Source organism: Cimex lectularius, unplaced genomic scaffold (assembly GCF_000648675.2).
Source record: "Cimex lectularius strain Harlan isolate CLEC.00 unplaced genomic scaffold, Clec_2.1 scaffold23, whole genome shotgun sequence".
NCBI lineage: Eukaryota > Metazoa > Arthropoda > Insecta > Hemiptera > Cimicidae > Cimex > Cimex lectularius.
In genome coordinates this window covers 980,485-1,001,785 of record NW_019392690.1, presented here as the reverse complement: position 1 = coordinate 1,001,785, position 21,301 = coordinate 980,485, and the positions used below count along the sequence as shown (strand labels likewise).

The window sequence follows — 21,301 nt, the reverse complement described above, 5'->3', positions numbered from 1 at the left end:
AAGGTGTTCATACTCTATTAAATAAAAGAAATATTTAAACATATTAAAATAAACTGTCACTATAATCCATCGAAATTCAATAGTTAATTGCATTTGGCAGTATTTCTTCGTAACTAAACTGCATCAACTGGGTAAACTGATATTTTCCACAACAGATATCTTGAAATATTTAGCAATATTGAAATATTTTTTAAGGCATAGTTTAAAAAATTAAATAAATAAGATAGATGGATCATTACGATCCTATTTTATGGACGGAGTGCGAACGGCTCTTAGCCTGATTAAAAAATACCAAACATGTTTCTTCCATGTTTTCCATTTATTCAAAGCTTTCCGATTTAATCCCGCCGTTAAATCATACTTCATGGACAACAACAGTTACGAATTATATTATTTCCCGCCTGACAACATGCAATTGTTTATTAACGGTAAGGTAATACGTTAGTGGGCGACATTACGAGACCAAGCGACCAAGGCAGCTTCCGGAGGTGTCGTGCCAACTAAAACATATCTCTCACTCAGAGTGCCGATAATCTAAATTGTAAATGTTTATTTTATAACTATTATAATATATTTTGATAAATGACGGCTTAGCCACCTAGTTGTTTTTATATGTACAACGTTCGACGAAAATTGCATTCTCGTTCGTAATCACACTATTTTATTTATTTTGGAACGATATTTATCACGGCAAAAATGTAAGATTGGTTTATTAAAAAAGAACCATGTTGGCAAATTAGTACATTTTGGACATATCAGAACAGAGAAAACTGACGTTGTACCTCCTGATTTATTAAACTTTTAATAGTAAATATTTAGCATTACTTTTTTTTTTATAATTAGAAGCATTTGCTACGTCTATTAAACTGGCACAGAATTATAAATCCAAGCCATGAATGAGAAAATGAGAATTTCACAGGACCTTCAAAGTGTAATTAAACACTACCAAATTAATTAAAGGACCCATTAATGGTCTCAGTAATTGTCTTTCTGCATCGTCTGTTATATGGTAAATGTGTGTCAAAATTGTTGACAAATTGGTACAATTAATTACGATTTAAGCTTACTAACCGGGACGGAAATTAACGTACAATTTATTTTACCGTGTTTTTCTGGACTGAAAAAATTACGGGGTTGTCTTGTTACGGTTCTATGGCGAAACGCCATTAGAATTTTTATTGCAATACCCTTTCATCTCTTAAAACTAGTCTTAACAATTGTATTATTATTGGTTTTTTTTTCCATCGCTAACCCTCTTTCCTTAGCTTTGCATTTCTTTTCTAATCTTTATCGCGTTTTAAACCTACTAATTTCTTTTACAGAATCTCAGTATATTTGGTGGGATCGGGGGTGTGGTCCAAGGTTTACTGATTCTCCAACCTAGTTGTGATATTTGATGATATAACGGTTAAAAATTCTCTCTTTTATGTACCTTATACCCAGCCCTTTCTGTACCTCAGGGCCTCATCAATTGTAGATTTAAAAAAATACACAGAAAAAAGACAAAAACATAGCAGTTTAATCCTTTTTAAAAAGATAGTTCCTACTCACAGTAAGTTGTTTTGCAACGGATCCGGATTTCGAGCCTTTTACCTCATCATCAGGTTGAAGGACTTCTACAACACGTCTCTCGACATGAATTACCAAAGTGAACCCGCTGAACCTCCGCCAACGCGACGTTCCAATTAGCAGCTGATTTTTTTAATGGCGTTCAATTTGAACGTGCGAAACGCGAAAATTATAACACAAATAAATATTATACTAGTAGATACTTAATATTATTAAATTACTATAAAAATAATAACAATTAAATTATTTGGATGTTTGATATTATTTATGTATATATTTAAAATGGGAGGTAGATCAAAATCTGTTATGTTATTAATGCATTTATTTTGATTTTGATCTACCTTATTATTTTTATAGTAATTTAATAATATTAAGTATCTACTAGTACAATATTTATTTGTGTTATAATTTCCGCGTTTCGCACGTTCAAATTGAACGCCATTAAAAAAATCAGCTGCTAATTGGAACGTCGCGTTGGCGGAGGTATCAGCGGGTTCACTTTGGCAATTCATGTCGAGAGACGTGGTTGTAGAAGTCCTTCAACCTGATGATGAGGTAAAAGGCTCGAAATCCGGATCGTTGCAAAACAACTTACTTTGAGTAGGAACTATCTTTTTAAAAAGGATTGAACACCACACTCACTCCATCATTTATCATTTCCACAGTTTGGTTAGTATTTAGTTTAGTGAGTATACAAAAGGGCTAAAATGAAAGTGAAGGAAGCAGCAGTAGAATAAGGGAGTAGTAGGAGATATTCCCCTCCATTCACGCTAATAAATTACATATACGCAGCGCATAACCTTTCACATTGCCCCAGAGTACTCGATATTCCTCAGGGTAATTGAGGATAAACCCTGCCATTGTAAGTATACAAAAGAGCCAAGATACAATGAAAAAGAAGGAAGAGTACTAGAAAAAGGGAGTAATTTGGAATATTCCCCTCCATTCACGCTAATAAATTACATATACACAACACAAATCAATTGTACTACCCCAGAGTACTCTATATTCCTCGGAGTAGTAAGAAATAAACCTTTCCATTCATGCAAATAAATTACATTTGAACATTTATTCACTCAACCGCAGGGTACTCGATATTCCTCGGGCTAATTGGGTATAAGTTACCTTTCACGCTAATAAATTATACTCATATCCATTCACACTACTACAGACTACTTCATATTCCTCGGGGTAATTGGGAATAAGCCCTTCTATTCTCGCTAATAAATTAACTTCATTCACTCTCGATATTTCTTGGGTAATTGAGGATAAACTACCTTTCACCCTAATAAATAACACTCATGCATTCATTCACACTACCCCACAGTAGTCAATATTCTTCGGGGAAATTGGGATAAACCACTTCATTCACGCTAATAAATTACACACCCACATTCATTCCACTACACCAGAGTACTCCATATTCTCGGGTAATTACATTCACACCCCAGACTTGGTTAAGATTCAGCACTTGATTGAGGGGTGCAATTTTTTGGCTCCATATAAAGAGCGTGTAGAAATACTAACTGATGTAAGAATTGTACTTGAGCGCGCTAACGATATCTGAGCCCCCTGTTCGGATTCTTGGAAGAGAATGAGAGCGAATTTATTTATTAGCGTGAATGTGCTGTGTAAAAGACTGATGTGTGGCTCAAAGTGTTTGTCTTCGATACGATACGCAAGAATGGCACAATTACACAGAAGACAAACACTTTGATCCCTGAAGATGATCTCAATAAAGATCGAAACGTTGGCACGATAAAGAAAATGTTTTTCTGAAACCTACATCACACCAGACCGCATCTCACGATTTCTAAATAAATTACATTCAAAAGTTCATTCCCGATACACCAGAGTACCATGACATTAAAAGCTAGTTAAGGAATTCATATAAATACATTATCTCAAAAAAGATATCGATTATTCAGTCGATTGTTATAAATTTATGGTGAATGAAGACCCCGGATCAAAAGACTAAATTTTTATCAGCAATGCGGTTGTCTTTAAATCTAATTATTTAGTTAACGGATTTGTTAGATGCGCTTATTCTTTTGATATCCTGAGAGGCTAAATTGTATTTTTAAAAAAAACAAAATTTCATGTCATTGTCAAAAGGACAAAGATTGTAAAAGTGATGCCAATAATTGAAGATAATTCCATATTTGATACTTCAGCGGATGTTGAAACGCCTCATATCCCTTTATTTTATAAATTGCTCCAGGAGAAGGATTTCCTCGCGCGGTCGGTTGAACACCCGCCGAGATTGTAGGCCGACTAAGAAATGAGAAGAAAAGAGGGCAAAAAATGTTCTTTCACGTGGCAGAAAATGGGCGTGGGGCCGAGGATGACTGACAGATTGCTCCCAGAAGGATAGTAAAAGCCTTTCCGCTTTTCTCCCTCTCTTGCGTTCAGTACACACTGCACTAAAGGGATGGGCAACGGAATTAAAACTAGTCCTGTGTTTGTCTAACTCCGCTATAACAGAAATATAACTGCGTCGTAAACTGGAAAAAGCGATCACGAGGAACAGTTAAACCTTTACCGGTTTTCTACTCTTTCAACTTCTCTTTTTAAATAGTCCATGCTTTTAAAAAAAGGCTTTCAAGTTTTGGCCCAGATGGCAACTTTCTTTTTTTTTAAGTCGATATAAAATATTTTAATTTTATTAAAGTTAACAAGATTGTTATAAGCATAAGCAACGTGAATGTAAAGGAAAACTCATAAATCCTGGAAAACGAGAAATATTGAACAACTAAAATGAAATAAAACCGTTGGACCATGGAGGAAATGGGTGAAAAAGCCGGAAGATAGGCCACACCAAGCTGACACATGGTCATCTCGCCAAAGAAAGACCTCGGAGATGATGCACTTTATGCGGCGCAGTGTTAGCAGCCGCAAAGAATCCGGTGTGGCATGCCTGCCGAACCAATTAGGTTAACTTTGGATAGTGAATTTTTACTGTTTGTGATTGTATTTATTGGCATGAATGAAGGGAGGGTGTCTAGGTGAAAATCAACCTGCCGAACTCCAAGCCTTGGGCTAGGTTGTGCTTAATATTAGTATGGTTGTAGAGGTGGGGTATCAGCACTCTTGGGACTTGCCAAACTTTGGTTAGATAATCTTTTGAAATAGCTTAGGAAAGGCTCTAAACATTTTCATCACGCGTGGATTAAACATCAGAGATAGGGGGTAATAAAAAAGTGATGATAAAATTTGAGGAACAAGGAAAAATAAATTTATGGCTTATGTTCTAGCATATTAGCCGGAATACTGATCACAATATTTTTTGTGCTAGGGATCATGGTCAGAAATCCCACGGGCGACGATGGGACTCGAACCCATGTCCGAGAGTCTAACGCCCAAGGGACCACCAAGGCCCCGGGACAAATACTCGAAGTATTTAATTTCCATAATATACACAAACATAATTTGGCAAATTAGCGCCTAGAAAGAAAATTATCCAGAAAACTCACGAATCGCTTACAATGAAAAACTTAGGTTAGTTTAGGTAAGATAATCTTTTAAATAGCATGAATGTGTATTTTAATTGAATGAGGATACTTTAATCACATATGGAATGGTTAAACATGAAAGATGCGAGATAGAAAAACGTAATAAACCAGCTTTAGCTACCAGCCTCTGAAAAAATATCTAGTAAATAGGAAAAAAAGGGTACTTAAATTGATATAAATAATTTATATTCAGAGTTTTGCCCAGTTTTGCTAAATTAACGTTGAACTGTGTGCAGATTTTGTTGCACAAAATATTGTAGTAATGAAATAATAATAGCAATAAAAATATATTTGAACGTAAAAATATATTATTAGGCTATAAGTTTATACCATCAAACGATGCAGAAGCTAAAATCTTTTCGTTGTATACTTTTTAAAAGGATAGTTCCTACTCACAGTAAGTTGTTTTGCAACGATCCGGATTTCGAGCCTTTTAGCTCATCATCAGGTTGAAGGACTTCTACAACCACGTCTCTCGACTGCCAAAGTGAAACCGCTGATACCTCCGCCAACGCGACGTTTCAATTATCAGCTGATTTTTTTTAATGACGCTCAATTTGAACGTGCGAAACGCGGAAATTATAACACAAATAAATATTAGAATAATAAATACTTAATATTACTATAAATTACTATAAAAATAATAACAATTAAAATAATTAGATTAATTATTTGGATGTTTGATATTATTTATGTACATATTTAAAATGGGAGGTAGATCAAAATCTGTTATATTATTAATGCATTTATCACCATGTTCAATTTTACATTTTTTAATTTCAAATTTCTCAAACCAATCTAGTTCTTTCCCTTTGTTGAAACTATGTAACACTCTTGTATTTAAATTTGAATTGAAATTATGTTTTGTTTCTTTTAGATGGTCCTTAAATTCCGAAAATTTGCTCGATTTAGGCAAGTGTTCTTTTACTCTTGTTTTTATTTCTCTACCGCTTTGTCCTATATATTTAATATCACAATCATTACAATTGAGTTGGTAAACCCCACTTTTTGCCAAGTTGTCTACTTTGTCTTTAGGTTTTGAGAGGATGTTTTTAAGTGAACCCGTACTTCTAAAAGCTATTCTAAAACCTTCTTGTTTAAAAAGTAAATCCTTTTAAAAAGTATTGAACACCACACTCACTTCATCATTTATCATTTCTATTTCTCGTTGTATTATACACATACAAAGGAGATCTAATAAAGAGAAATTGTTTTATTGCCGTGCTTTCGGTCGTTATATCATCCTAACCCGGAATATAAAACTTCAAATAATATATTAAATTGAGACGATTAGTTTCAAAACTGGCTCAATCCATTTTCAAAATATTTACATGGGACAGAAAAATTTATGAGAGCCATACATTATGATTTAGTTCACTAATTTTCGTGGTCCGTTTGACCAATATCTTTCAATTAATTAATCTGCATTGAAGGTATTGGTTGAGATAAAAAGTCAGTGTCACGAGCGGGTTTCGAACCCACGACCTTAGGCTAGATACGCCGCTGCTCTACCACTTGAGCTATCGTGACTTCAATCCACTCGGACACTAACTTCCCTTCTCATTATGATTTAGATTTTTTAAATTAATTTTTATTCGGAAGAAAGGAGTTTTTAACTTCTCTTCTAGGAATATTGAGACTCTGGGAGTGTGATGTCTGGAGAGTAAAAGTAAGTTATTAGCGAGAATGGAGTGGGTTCGACCACGCTCCGAAGAATGTCGAGCACTCAGGGGGTTTAAATGTGACCAGACTTTTATGTCTGTGGTTATGTATATATATTTATTGTATGTTTTATCTACTCAGCAATTGACAAATGAGAGGCTAGCATTTTACGATATCGATTTAGTTTTCAATAAAAGAAGAGGGTCGGTAACAGACCGAGATGCACAAATGGCTGCAGGTTGAAAAATACGAGCGAAAGCCCAGGAAAAGAAGTACAAACTAGGGCCGGCGATGGTTAAAATAAATTTTATTGAGGAAAAAAACACCTAGACGGTGGTGCATTGAGCAATTGCATCTAAACCCTTGTTTGGGCACATTTTTATACTGGATTTTCTAGTTGTAATACAGTGAGAACTTTCTTAAAAAAATTGTTGTGTGAATTTTGGGGATTTTGAACCCCCTTCAATTAATAATTTAACTCTATTAAAAATAAATGAATTGTTAGATGTGGTGGGAGGACTTCGGTGCAATCGTTGTCATAGGTCCTTCAGACACAAACTTTCTCTTGGAAAGTGACCTTTTCCTTGCAAATTCTTTTTATTATTAAATAATAATTAAATTTATAAATTACAGTCTGTAAAGTCCGACGATTATGCGTGTAAAGCTCGACAATAAAATACTTTACTTCTGTAGGACCATACATTCACTACAGGTTATTACCTAGTAGTGTCTATATTTCAATGTAAGCTTTTATACCATCAAATTACTGAGCCTAAACACCCCCTGAACACACACAAAAAAACAAAAAAAACAATAAAAACACGGTATGTATTCCTAACAATAACAATATCATTCAAGCGTCTGATAAATTGTACTAGAGTAATAAAATAACCTTTGCATTGCATGCAAATATAATCTGATTATATACAGCACGCGAGGAAAATTATAAGGGCTAACAGCATAGAAGGAACACAAAAACACGGTTCGACATAAATCTAAACACAAGCGCACACGTGTTTTCCGCCACGGGTAAAATGGCCAAGCGGATTCATAAAACGACAAGCTTTTTCAATTCTATACATCTTCCATTATTTTAAACTATAATTTAGAAAAAAGTAACTCCTGCCTTACAGGAGGGCATAACGTCCAATTGCCCGTCGGGTGTCGCGCACGATGGGTCAGACCATTTTGCTATACATTTTTGATACTATAATCCATTAAAAGCAAAAATCAATGATTTGAACCCAGAACCTCTAGCGTGGCAAATATGAGTCGGTCCGACCGTTCCTCTAATTAAAAGCAATTCTATTAAGAAGAAAACACTATATACTCCAATAGGTTAAATGGGAAAGAAACCATCAATCGTCGTGGTGATGGACAGTCGTAAGAGTTAAATCATTTAATTTAAGAGGATATTTTTTTATAACAATCGTAATTGGATTAACGGTAAATTTTAAACAAAGGAGATGGTCTGTGTCAAGTCCATTTCAATTTAGAACGATCTGCTACTGTAGTAATATGTATTTGTTATGGTCTGACAAACACCAGTGGACATCTTTGTCACTGGCTCACTCATATTTTGTCTCCTGTTTTCTTAACTTGATAACCTACCGAAGATATCTTAGGTTGTCAAATTACAAGAGAAAAATACGACCCAAACACATAACAAATAAAGATTTTCACGCTTCCAAACCCCCGAAAACACGGCTTCCCCCGCCGCGGGATAACCGGCGTCGTTGTACTGGGTATTCTGACTACGTCCATATCCATTCATCTCCCGTAATTCTGGTCACATTCTTTTCCCCTGAGTACTCGATATTCCTCGGGGTGGAGATAATCCTGTATCACGCTAACAATTTACATTCATACCAACACATTGGAGATAGAGAAGAGAGATATTGGAAAGCGAGATTGGAGGAAGAGAGAGAGAGAAAAAGAGAGAGAGAGAGAGAGAGAGAGAGAGAGAGAGAGAGAGAGAGAGAGATCGTGAATGATGAAATAGAAAGGGAAATAATAAGAAAATACAACACATAAACACATACTATTTACATTTGAAAAGTCTTACAGCCCTGAGGTACTAAAACAACGATTTGTTACTAGGGATGGGTATCAAACCCAAAAACATCGATGTTTGACATCGATAGTAATTAAAATGTAAAACATGTTTGTCAAAAAAAAAACATCGGTGCCAAAACATCGATGTTTGGCTATCATCGAGGTTTTGGTTTGGTTTAGTTATTTTTTGTATTAGTTGCAATTTTTTTTTTTTTTTTTTTGACGGGCATCCGACATCTTGGCCATTTCAGCCCCCAACTAAGTATATATTCTATTTAACCTTTCAAACACTACATTCATACAAATAAATACATTCATACACATAATACACATAAATACATCCATACAGTACACTCATTCCGTTTGGTCGGTGAGTACTTGATATTCCTCCACCGACCCTATACTGAAACTAATCTAGATTGGGGTCGATGGAGTACTTTTATAAATATTCCGCCATCGACCCCTAACACACACTCTTACGCTCTCATCGTTTGAGGAGTGATGACGTTATATTTCACCCTCACCCCTCGCCATTCACGCTAATAAATATATGCACTCAGACAAAACATATAGACACACAACACATAAGACATACTATATACAATAAATAAACCAAATTTCCTCTAAAAAGCGGAACAGGGGACTCTGAAACTAGCTACCGTGTTCGAGAACTCTTCTTAAGTCCGGCGGCATGCCTACACGCTCTCTGTATGGAGCCAAGGCATGCACGCCTCTATTATGTGGGACACATCGAGCAACCTTTCTCTGCATAAGGGGCAGTTGTATTTATTATTATCCTAAAAGCCAGAGAATATTTTTTGTTTTCCAAGGAGGCTACAGAAAATAAACTTATGCTACTTAAATAATAATAATAATAAAATTAAAGCCAAAACTAAAATTCAGCGCGCATTAAGAATAAACACACTAGAGTATTAATCCGTCTAAAGAACAAACAACAACTGAAACATCAAAATGAAAAACAGTGAATAGAAAAAGTAAAAACCTCCCTTTTCCATACTCCCTAGAAACTTCACTGGCTTCCTTCTATTAATTTTAATGATGGTAGCGAGTATCGATGAAGACTTGGACACATTTAACATGTATTTTCAAGCGTTATGAATTGTAAGTGATCATAAATTGTACTTGCATTTAATATAGTAAAAATATATAATTTTTTAAACATTTATAATGATATAGTTTGATGGGGCCATCGATAGGTGGATAAAATCATCGATGTTTCATAAACTGCTCGATACCCACCCCTATACGCAATGCCACGCATGGGTCAGGTCGGACTCCGTAGCTCATCCTGCGGGTTTCCACTTTTCTGCATACTTAAATATGCTCATCGCTTAACTTCTCTGTAAACCTAGTCTGACCTATGCGTAGCCTTTCCCTTCTCGACCAGGCCTCCGTCGACTAGAGACCAATGACCATTTATTTACCGTAATTTGGCAGATATCTATCTATTTTTTCCATTTTTCCTCTACATCATTTTTAATTTATTTAGAAATCGTGAGATGCATTCTGGTGTGATGTAGGTTTCAGAAAAACATTTTTTTTATCGTGCCAAAGTTTCGATCTTTATTGAGATCATCTTCAGGGCCTGGGATTTACAAACATTGTTTACATATAACAATTACATTTTGGATGTGGAAAAATGAATTTATACAATGCAAAATATATTTTTTATATATATTCAATCAAAGTATTTCTACTTACTCAAAGTGTTTGTCTTCTGTGTACTTTGATTGAATATATATAAAAAATATATTTTGCATTGTATAAATTCACTTTTCCACATCCAAAATGTAATTGTTACATGTAAACAATGTTTGTAAATCCCAGGCCCTGAAGATGATCTCAATAAAGATCGAAACGTTGGCACGATAAAGAAAATGCTTTTCTGAAACCTACATCACACTAGATCGCATCTCACGATTTCTAAATAAATATCGATTAACGGTCACTAATCACCACACATCATTTTTAATCTTACCACATCTGCTGGAAGGACAGGCTATGCCAAAATTTGACGATCATGTATGACAAAAAAGTTACACATTTTTAAATAGTTTTACGTCAAAATTGACTAAATCTATAGTTACAGATAATAAATAATAATATCGCCTTTTAGTGTGATTATGAGAGTTTGAATTTGTAAAATAAGTTAGTAAGTTTTACGCGGTTTTACAAATAAAAAAAAGACAGTATGCCGATCAAGAAATATAATAAGTTATTGAAAATTTATTATTGATGAAACAAAAATTCAATTTATAATCTTTAAATTCTTAATATTTTTTACAATTAATGTAATTCTGAGGTATTTCACTCGGATTTTAGTTATAGGGTGTTAGCGAGGGTTACACATTTCATTTTGTGTTTTTAAAAACTTGAATTTAAAAAAAATCTTCTAGTCTTGCTGTTTGTTGTTATTGTTTTCTAGGATGAATTTACCTAGGATCAGGTCGTTGTGTGGCTAGAATTAGAATGTGATTTATATACTTGAAAGGACTAACTTCATGCTCCCCTTTTGTCTGTTTACGGCCGAGGACCTGGGAATAGTTTACATTTATCATTTGTTTATTTATTTGTATGTTAATTTACAATTATGTGAACATAATTTAAATCGGTGTAAACCATGCTTTGAGGGTGGTAAGGTGGAAATAAGTTCTCGACTCTTTCCGTATGTCGGCTTGAAAAACAGGAGGAAATTTTGAAGGTGTGTCGTCCCTCGCGTTTGTTGATCTCCATGAATTTCAAAACAAACATGACTCCTAACGACTTCCTCCTCGTTTCCCCTCCTCAAACCGTGATTTTTCCCAAATAAATAATTCGGCCGGGAAACGGCAACGTGGGTGGCCTTCCACCGCTGTTTTGACAGGCCGGTCGACCGACTGGATCCACTTTTCGGAACGTGATCGAGTCCTCGCTCCTGGAGATAATCCAAAACGGAAAGGACCCGGACGACAATGCCTCCGGACGTCAACCGGCCTCATCACAACTTTGACTTTTCCCAAAAACGAAATGACCTAGACACGCCTCTTAAACAGTCTGGCCTTCCCACCCTTAAGAAAATATTTGAAAAGACTTAAAACCTTCGAAAGACCGAACTAAGAAAAATTGGATCCAGGAAATTTTTAATAAATTTATTTGATTATTACCGTTTATTTTATGCGGGTATGGGCATAGCCTATTTAATACATTATCTTTAACGATTTATCGTGAAGGTGGCCCTCGGAGGACCTGATTCGTAGAAGAGTCATCCTCATCCGATGAAGAATAGGCAATGCGACGTTGACACACGACACTTAATTTTGGGCCAAAGCCGCGCTTGTGTCCGGTATGCGGAGAAACGATGCTTGATGTGACCTTCCTGATTGAGGAGTGCAATTCCTTGGCTCTGTAAAGAGAGCGTGTAGGAATGCCATCCGATAAGAGAATTGTTTCTCGGTCCCCTATTCCTACTCTCGGAGTAAACAGGGTTGTTTTATTGTATATAGTATTGATAGTTTTACGTACACTGGTGTGTGTTTAGAATGAATGTATTTATTAGCGTGAATGGGTAATATTGAGTACCCTCCATCGATCCTCTCACACTCGGTGTTGGCGCCCTCGCAGGGCATGACTTGTAGAAGGGTCATCCACACACGAGACTAGGCCAAGCGAGGTTGACATACGGACACTTAAGTTTGGACCAAAGTCAGCTTATGAGCCTGGCAGGCAGAGAAAGTTTGCTCGATGTGTCCCACCTAACTAAAGGGTACAATTCCTTGCTCCATATAGTTAGCGTGTAGGAATGCAACCAGAGAATTGTACTTGAGCTTAGCAGCGAGTATCTGGGTCCCCTGTTCAGATTCTTAGTTTTTTAAATTGTATATAGTACTGATAGTTTTGTGTCCTTAGCATTTGTTGAGAGTGAATGTATTTATTGGCGTAAATATTGAAATATTAAACTCCCCATCGACCCTTATTTAGTTTAATTATATAATACATGAGGTCTGGTTTCTCGCCCATTAGTCATACAAAGCGCAAACCTATTTTAGTAACCTGTTTAAACTAGTATCAAATATATAGTTTTCTTCTAAGAAAAACATTTTCCCATAAATTTCATTATATTTTCGTTTTATAAATTTATTATAAATTATTCAAAATTGATTTGCATTGGTTCGCAGTGGAAAATAAGGTTTTAAATGAACACAGACAATAATACAATACAAGATATAACTAAGAAGAAGAAGAAAATAAATTTTATTCTGGGGATTCAAGCACCCTTGAAAAGCAAAAAAAAAATTCGGTGCAATTCGCTTCTAAATGAACATATAAATAAAAATTTAAATATAATAGACAGAAGGTAGTCAAAAAGACTTAAAGGCGGAAATGTTTGAGGTTAACTGTTTAATAAATTGACGGAAAAACTGATTAAAAAAATAATAGTCAACTGAATAAAAAGGAGCATTCATATCTCAAATAAGGAATGGCAGACGTTGCGTTTGTTAGAAAACGAATAAACATTCTTTTTCGAGGGGCCGGCCGAGAATTTACTTCAATATGCTAAAAGATGAGCTTTGTTCCTACTGCTGTATAAACAAGAAAGGTGCATTTTGTTCTGAGATATTCCATGAAAACTGATTCTTTAATTTTTTTTGTTTTAATCTATTTTTCTCTAGTTTTATCACTTTTTATATCTGCTTTAGTTTATGGATTTTTAAAATCTGTGATGTGTTTTTAACACTATGAATTGTCTATGATTTATTTATTGCATGACATGAAAATTTTAAAAAAGCAAACACAAACGTATCGCTAAAAAAGAATAGAAATATTTTCAAAACTAGTGTGTCAACTCTTCATTAAAATTAGAGTAAACGAGCTTAATTCATTTTATAAAGATATTCCTCTGATCAGGTCCGTTAGAAAGAGGTATAAGCTCAAATTTTGAAAATGTTTGTATTTAGGGACATTAAACCTTATAATGGTAGTTCAGGACATGAGGAATATACAAAGAAAAACACAGTCAAACCTAGTTCTTCTTGCCTCTAGATCAATGTTCAGCTTAGTCAAAAACAGATCATAATTGCAATCAAAATTGTGGTTAACAACTAGTTACAGTACCTAAGAAAACGGTGCTGAATCGTTTCAATACTATTGATTTGATACGACGCTGAGAAGACCAGACAAAAAAGAAAATCCAACTATTGATATAACAAAAGTCGCAAAGTTTCAATATTTGCTTTATTTTCACAGATTTTGAATGGAGAATTAAAAACCCAAGTGTTTTTTGTGCTTTAGAGCAAATGTGAGATGTACGGTATTTGAAGGATAATTGTTAGTCAAAGTGAATAATAATAATGTCCATATATGTATTTAGTAGTCATATTGATCGTGTTAATTATTTTAATTTATCATACTTTTAATCTATGGTCTTAGATGAAAAAGTTTTTTGAAAGCGACACGAGCGGGATTCGAACTCACAACCTCCGGCTCAAGTATTGTCAGAACGCGGAGACCAACTCCTGAAAATGACAAGAAGAGGGAAAAATTCGAATTGTAGGTTGAGATGAGTTGGTCCGGGTGGATCGAAGTACGGATAGCTCAAGTGGTTAGAGCAGATGGTTCTTGGGATTGTGTAAAAAGGGCTAGAGCTGGTTAGGATGGATCGAAAGGTTGGTATGAAACTTTTGGACTCGGAAACGGATCAGTTCGTTGACAAAATTAATGTTGAGGTCGTTGCGGATCGTGAGATTAGTGACGTAGTAAGGAGCTTGGACGATTTGTCTGAGGACTTTTGAATGGAAGGATTGGATGGCTTGGTAGAACCCCACGGTTTCACTCCGTATGTCCAAAGTGGTCGCAGTCAAGTCTTGTATAAGGTTAGTTTAGTTTTGACAGTCAAAGCAGATTTTGGTCCTAAGGAGTCTTCGTAGTTGTCCAAGTCTTCTGTTAAGTTGTTCTCTTATAAGTCCTGTCAGGGAATTCCACGTCGGTCTGCTGTCTAGGTTTAGTCCTTGGTATTTGACTTCAATGGAAGTCTTTGTTGGTGATGTAGTGGAGGTCTGTTTTTTCAATGGGAACTGAGTACATTTTCCTTCATTCAGTTTTGCCTTCCACTTTTTACACCAGCCTTCGATAAGCTCAAGGTGTTCTTCGATATTGGGAAGGATTCAAGTTAAAGGGTAGAACTGTAGTATCGTCCGCATAGGTTGTGAGCTGAAAGCATGCTGGAGCTGAAAGATCGAGGGTTCGAATCCTGCTCGTGACGCGAGCTTTCTCACCTCAAACAAGACCTTAGATTAAAAGTTAAAATAACAGTAATGTAGGAAGTTTATGGCCGACAAACAGGGAGTATTTTTACTTCTTTTCCTGTCTTTCACGCGAATTTTTCAACTTGCAGTCATTTGAGCGGCTATCTGCTTTTTTATGAAAACTAAGTCGATTTTCTAAATTGCTAGCCTCTCATTTGTACCTCAAGTTGTCAATTACAGAATAAATGTATAATATAACTTTCACCCCATAAATTAACATAAACACAACACCCGATACAAAGATAAAGTCTGGTCGTACTGCTGGTACAAAACCTTTAATTATATCAACTTTAGTGTAAATTTAATAATAAATAGACCTTTACGCAAGATATTGGTTGAGATAAAAAAGTCAGTGTCACGAGCGGAATTCGAACCCACGATCTTCGGCTAAATACGCCGCTGCTCTACCACTTGAGCTATCGTGACTTCGATCCATTCGGACACCAACTTCCCATCTCAACCCCACCTTTCGAATTTTCCCTCCTTTTTATCTCAACCAATACCTTGCGTAAAGATTAATTAATTGAAAAAGTTATTCGGTCAACCGTCCACGAACTCTAATGGATTTAATCAGTAAAATGAAGTATATCTTCACTAAAGCTCTCCGTGGCCATTTCATTTATCACCAAGAATCGAATCCTGATTACACGGCATTTGAAAAATGGCAAAAAGGAGGGAAAAGGCGAAAGGTTGTAGGTTGAGATTGGGAGTTGGTGTCCGAGTGGATCGAAGTAACGATAATTGGTTAGAGCAGCAGCGTATTTAGCCGAAGATCGTGTGTTCGAATCCCGCTCGTGACACTGTCTTTTTTATCTCATCACCTCAAACAATACCTTGCGTAAAGATTAATTAATTGAAAAAGTTATTCGGTCAATCCGACCACGAACTCTAATGGATTATAAATAGAGTAAAGGAAGTTTAAGTCCTCTAGATCTGGTAATTCTAGAAAAGGAAATATGACTGCATTTAGATAAATTAAGCGAAAGATAATTTAAAGAGTAAATGACATAGAGCAGTTTAAATCCCAGCAAATAAATAAAAATAAATTATTTAATTAATAATAGGTCTTAAGAGGAAAATAGGAAATGAATTAAAATGTGTTTAATGTATATGAAATCTTTCTTCTTTTATTTGTACCTAAGCGATAATTTATTGGATGAAACTGAATTTAAACGTGATAATAATAATTTCGTTATTTAATGGTGACAATGGAAATTATTTGAGGATGCTATTAAAACATTAAAAAAGATATAAAATTTAAGTTTTTGCAATAAAACGTTTAGTTTGTCAGACACTTCTCGCAGGTTTTCATTAAACAGAGATATAATAATAATAATATAAGGGTGTCGGTAGCGGCAACGGTAGGCGTTTACACGGCGCTCATCACTGTAATGTAAAGGTCCCGGATTCGAATGCAGGGTTCTATCACTATGATTTTTTGGTAATTTTTTTTTCAATTCAATAATAGTTATTCTCATGAATTTTTGATCTTGCTTGATATGGTTTACAATTTTGTAATTTATATAAAGATAAAAATACATATAGTTTGAAATAAACTACAAAATATGAGTGACCGGATTTTTTTGTCTTTGTGTATATATATATATATATATATATGTGTGTGTGTGTGTGTGTGTGTGTATTTATACTAATATAATAAATAGAGAAATTATTCAGAAATCGTGAGATGCGGTCTGGTGTGATGTAGGTTTCAGAAAAACATTTTCCTTATGGTGCCAACGTTTCGATCTTTATTGAGATCATCTTCAGGGCTTAAAGTGTTTGTGTTCTGTGTAATTGTGCCATTCTTGCGTGTCGTGTTGAGAGTCTCTGAGAGTTGGCACGATAAAGAAAATGTTCTTCTGAAACCTACATCAAACCAGACCGCATCTCACGATTTCTGAATAATTATCGATTAACGGTCACTAATCACCACACATTTCTACACATAAATAGAGAAAGTTTTGTAAAAGGTAATCTCGAAATCTACTGGTCCGATTTTGATCAAATTTTTTTATACGTGTTCCTTATGATTATAGGAATGGCAGACATAGTTTCATCTTGTTATTATTGCAACGCAGACGTACGCAGATTAATGAAAAACACCGCCGTTTAATGCTGCTTCTTTGCATTTCAGACCAAAAGTGAAGAGACTGGAGAGCAATATCACACTCGCAGTACTGGAGAAACATGAGCGCGATATCTATTATTTCACTGTCCTGAATGGTTAAACATCTGGGTCAAAATACAAAATTTAAGCCGTTTTCACAATTTCTCAGTAAAGGATTACGTGCGATACCTATCGTACTTTCCTGAAATGTTTTTGATTAAAAAAATTTAACAAATATTTTGTTCAGATAGGAATTTAATATTGTTTTACTGTTTACGTCCATTCTAGAGGGGTGAACTACTCTGATGGGGACTGACGACAATGTCCGCAACCGGTATGGAGGGTTTCGTTATAAAATATACAAGAAATCTTCTTTTTGTACCGGGGAATGCAAAAATTGTCCGTTAAGAGGGGTTTCACTGTATAAAAATTCTGTTATTTTACTGACTGCAGTTTCTCACTTTTTTCCATTATCTGGCTCTCAACAAGCCAATATATGAAGGGTACGGCAAAAACTGAAATTTTTTAAACTGAAAACGAGAATTAATGCGATCCAGGCTAACGGCTAGAATATAGGAAATATACAGGGTGATTCGTTTCTCGCACAAGGTTCGTCAGGTCAAATGAAACTAAAAATTTGTATGAACCGATTCTCAACCCTTTCGCAGATATTCACACAACAGCACAGAAATAAAAAAGCACAAAAAGAAAGAAAAATGAAACAAAACAAATAAAAAAGACAATAAATATAAGGAACAACCAAACCAGTAAAATTGGACAAAATATACTAATCACGAAAAAAAGAAGAAAAAAAAACAATACAGAAGATGTAAAGCCCAGCTTTAATCTAATAATAAAAAGAAAATTCAACGTAAAGTGGTTGTTCGTTGTTTATTTTACCTTTTTTATGTATTTTGTATCATTTTTCTTACTTTTTGTGATTTTATATTTTTGAATTGTTGTTCTTTTTTTCTTTTGTATGTGTTTATTGTATATGTTTTGTCCGATTTTTCTGCTTTTGTTGTTTATTGTCTCTTTTTTATGTGTTTTGTTTCATTTTTCTTTCTTTTTGTGCTTTTTTATTTTCCAAGTTGGTAAATAAATTTTGCCCAGGGAAAAAGATGAATTACTAGATTAACATCTCTCCCCCTTTTTCAAAAGACAAAAATTTCAATGTTTTCCCCCTGCTTTTTTCAATTCTACTTTTTTTAGCAAAAAATTTCTGCCATTTGGTTCGATGTGATTAATGAAAAGGGTATCACCGCTAGAAAGCTTATTGAATGATGAAGTTGTTATGAAATTTTGCTTGTTCTACCGTGAATTTTTCCATTCCAGAGGTTGCCAATTTTATGTGTTTGTTTTGTTATCAAAAATTAAATTGAAAATTCTAGAACAGGGCCTTCTCAAAGGAAATTTAACCTCTTTTCAATGCTTTTTTTTTTGGATTTACACAAAAATGAACACTCAAGTGTAGATTTATGACGAAAACTGTAGATACTTGACAAAAACATAAAATGTTGAATATTTGAGAAATGGTTAAGAATCGGACCACGGTTCATACGATTTTTTTTGTTGTATTTGATGTTTACAAGGCTTTGTCGTACGAGTATCACTGTATATTTGTTATCTATTATTTATTTACATATAACTGTCAATAATCTAATCATTTTATAGTTTACAACGGTAAATAAGTACGAATAAACAACAAAATTAATAAAATAAAAGCTGCTCGTATATAAAAAATCAAGTGAAAAGGGAATTTGAAAAAATGAAAAAAGACGCATTGTCTGGTCCTTCAAGCTTTCGAAGAACACATCAATTTATCTGGATTTTGAAACTACTAGAAATTAGTAGATTAGGAGCTATGGTCTCGTCCGCACTATCAAAATCATAAATTTATAATTGAAACATTAATTTTCAATATTTTAAGTAGAAGTTTATATTTTTTAACCGCTTAAATCATAAAAAATCTTTTGAAAGTCCTGATAAAGGTTGTATAATCCTCGAAAGATTGACGAAAGAAGTGAACGTTCTCTTTTTCATGACTTTCAGATTAACTTTATCCAGGATTTTTTTTATATACAATTATAATATTGAGGCTGAAATTAAATCCCGTCAAGTAATAAAATATGCACATAGTAAACGTGAGCATCTTCACAAGGGAGATAAACCTGCAAAACTAGTAATATTTTGTAGGTACTTGATAAAAGATCATTAATTTTATGTATATTGTTATTGTACTTTGGAAATTACGAGTGAGGAATACCCAAAGAAAAAACTGGGAGATTTCCCTCCATGTCTGCGGGGTGGTAAATCTATAGTTTTATAGTTACCTATCATCTAGGCATGTCTGATTTTAGGATTAAGATTAAGATAATTCTTATTACTAGTTAGATAGGCAGACCAAGATGATAGTAACTATCAATAAGGTTTATCATTCGCAGACCAAGGGAGGAAATCTTGAAAAGTGAAAATTAATTTTTCAATCAGAGGTTTCAAAATGCATGATATGCATATCGAGGGAGGTCGTTCTCGAATATGATTGGCAATTGCTAAAAAAGGTTTGTACATTATTACATATTTTTAATATTTGTATATGATAACGCATATTGAAAGACTACACGTGAATAAACAAACTTCGATTATTTCGAGCAGTAAGACTGAATCTTGGGTATACTCACTTGGGGATCGCTAGACTTGGGAGTGTTGGTAGTAACTGTGTTGAGGCGGTGCATGCCTAAAACCCAGTTGGCACGAGGGCGGGTCGAACATTTCCGGGTTGTCCCCGTACCAGTGCCTGTACCCCTGTTCCTCGTACTGGCAGTAGGAGTACATGGCCGTGGACGGTCCCGCCGGGGGTCCGGCACACCTCGCCGAGGGATAAGTGACAAGGGAATCGACGGAAAAACTATCGTATTCCGCTTTGACTTCGCACGGCGACAGTTCCGGCTCCCTCTTGGGGGTCTTTTCTTTTTTCTCTTCCCTCCTCATCAACTCCTGCTGCCTCTTCATGGCTTCCTCTTTTTCTCGGAGGGCGTCTTTTTTCTTAAACCTCCTTCTCCTCCTCAGATAGGAACCGTTGTCGAACATGTTATACGAATCGGGATCCAGCGTCCAGTAACTACCCTTGCCCGGTTTCTTATCGTCACGGGGTACTTTCACAAAACACTCGTTTAAGGACAAATTGTGCCTGATGGAATTCTGCCAGCCTTGTTTGTTCTCTCTGTAGTAGGGGAATCTTTCCATGATGAACTGATAGATCCCGTTCAGGGTACACCTCTTGTCCGGGGCGTGCTGTATCGCCATGGCGATGAGGGCGATGTAGGAGTACGGCGGCTTGACCATATCCTTGGACGGGACATGGTGGGTCACCGGTTGGTAGCCGGTCGTCGGATGGTAACCCGCGTACCTGGAATAATCGTAACCGGTGGGATATCCGGCTCCCGCGGGGAATCTGCTGTAGTACGTTTGGTCTCCGAATAGCGTGTGCATGTTCCTTAAAGAGAGAGGACGTGATAGACAGACAGAGACGGGGAACGTAAAAAACCGAGGGTTCGACCCTGGCTTCTACTCGGAGAACACTGTTATTTGACACAACACGGTACAGTTGACACAGAGATTATGAGAAAACACCCTGCGTTTGTTGGCTTTGGACTAGTGAAAATACCCGGTGGAGTCCCTTCTCCCACCAAGGGATGGAAGCTCCGCCCTGTTCGGCCCCCTCTTCCAATCCGGCTTCCCCTCCAATCGACCGAGGGTTGACTCAGGGTAATCTGCATACTCTTCCACCCTCGCCCCTACCTTCAAATAGACAAAACCCAATTAACGTTACACCCTGCAACCCCCTCGGGCACTTCGCCCCAAACGCCGAATTATAAAGGCCTCCCGTCTCTCCAAGCCGAATCAATTTTAAAACAAAAAGCCCCCATTTCAATTCCAAACTCCTTTTATCACCCCGACCCACCCTCCGACCACCCCACAATTCAACCACCCACCATTCAATGTATTGCCATCTATCTTGACTGTTGATTTTTTTCCTTCTGCTTTCTTTCTGATTTACCTCCTAACTTAATTTCCCGAAACCACCCCCT

The 21,301-nt window shown here is 35.7% G+C and overlaps 1 protein-coding gene across 1 annotated transcript in view; it reads right to left on the bottom strand.

The window, feature by feature from the left end:
* LOC106671428 (fork head domain-containing protein crocodile-like) overlaps positions 1 to 21,078 on the bottom strand; it is a 23,656-nt gene extending 2,578 nt beyond the window's left edge. The window contains exon 1 of the mRNA XM_014402348.2: positions 19,892 to 21,078. Coding sequence (XP_014257834.1) covers positions 19,902 to 20,702 — 801 coding nt within the window. The 5' untranslated portion in view covers positions 20,703 to 21,078 and the 3' untranslated portion in view covers positions 19,892 to 19,901. The remainder of the gene's footprint in view (positions 1 to 19,891) is intronic.
* Between the last annotated feature and the right edge of the window lie 223 nt (positions 21,079 to 21,301).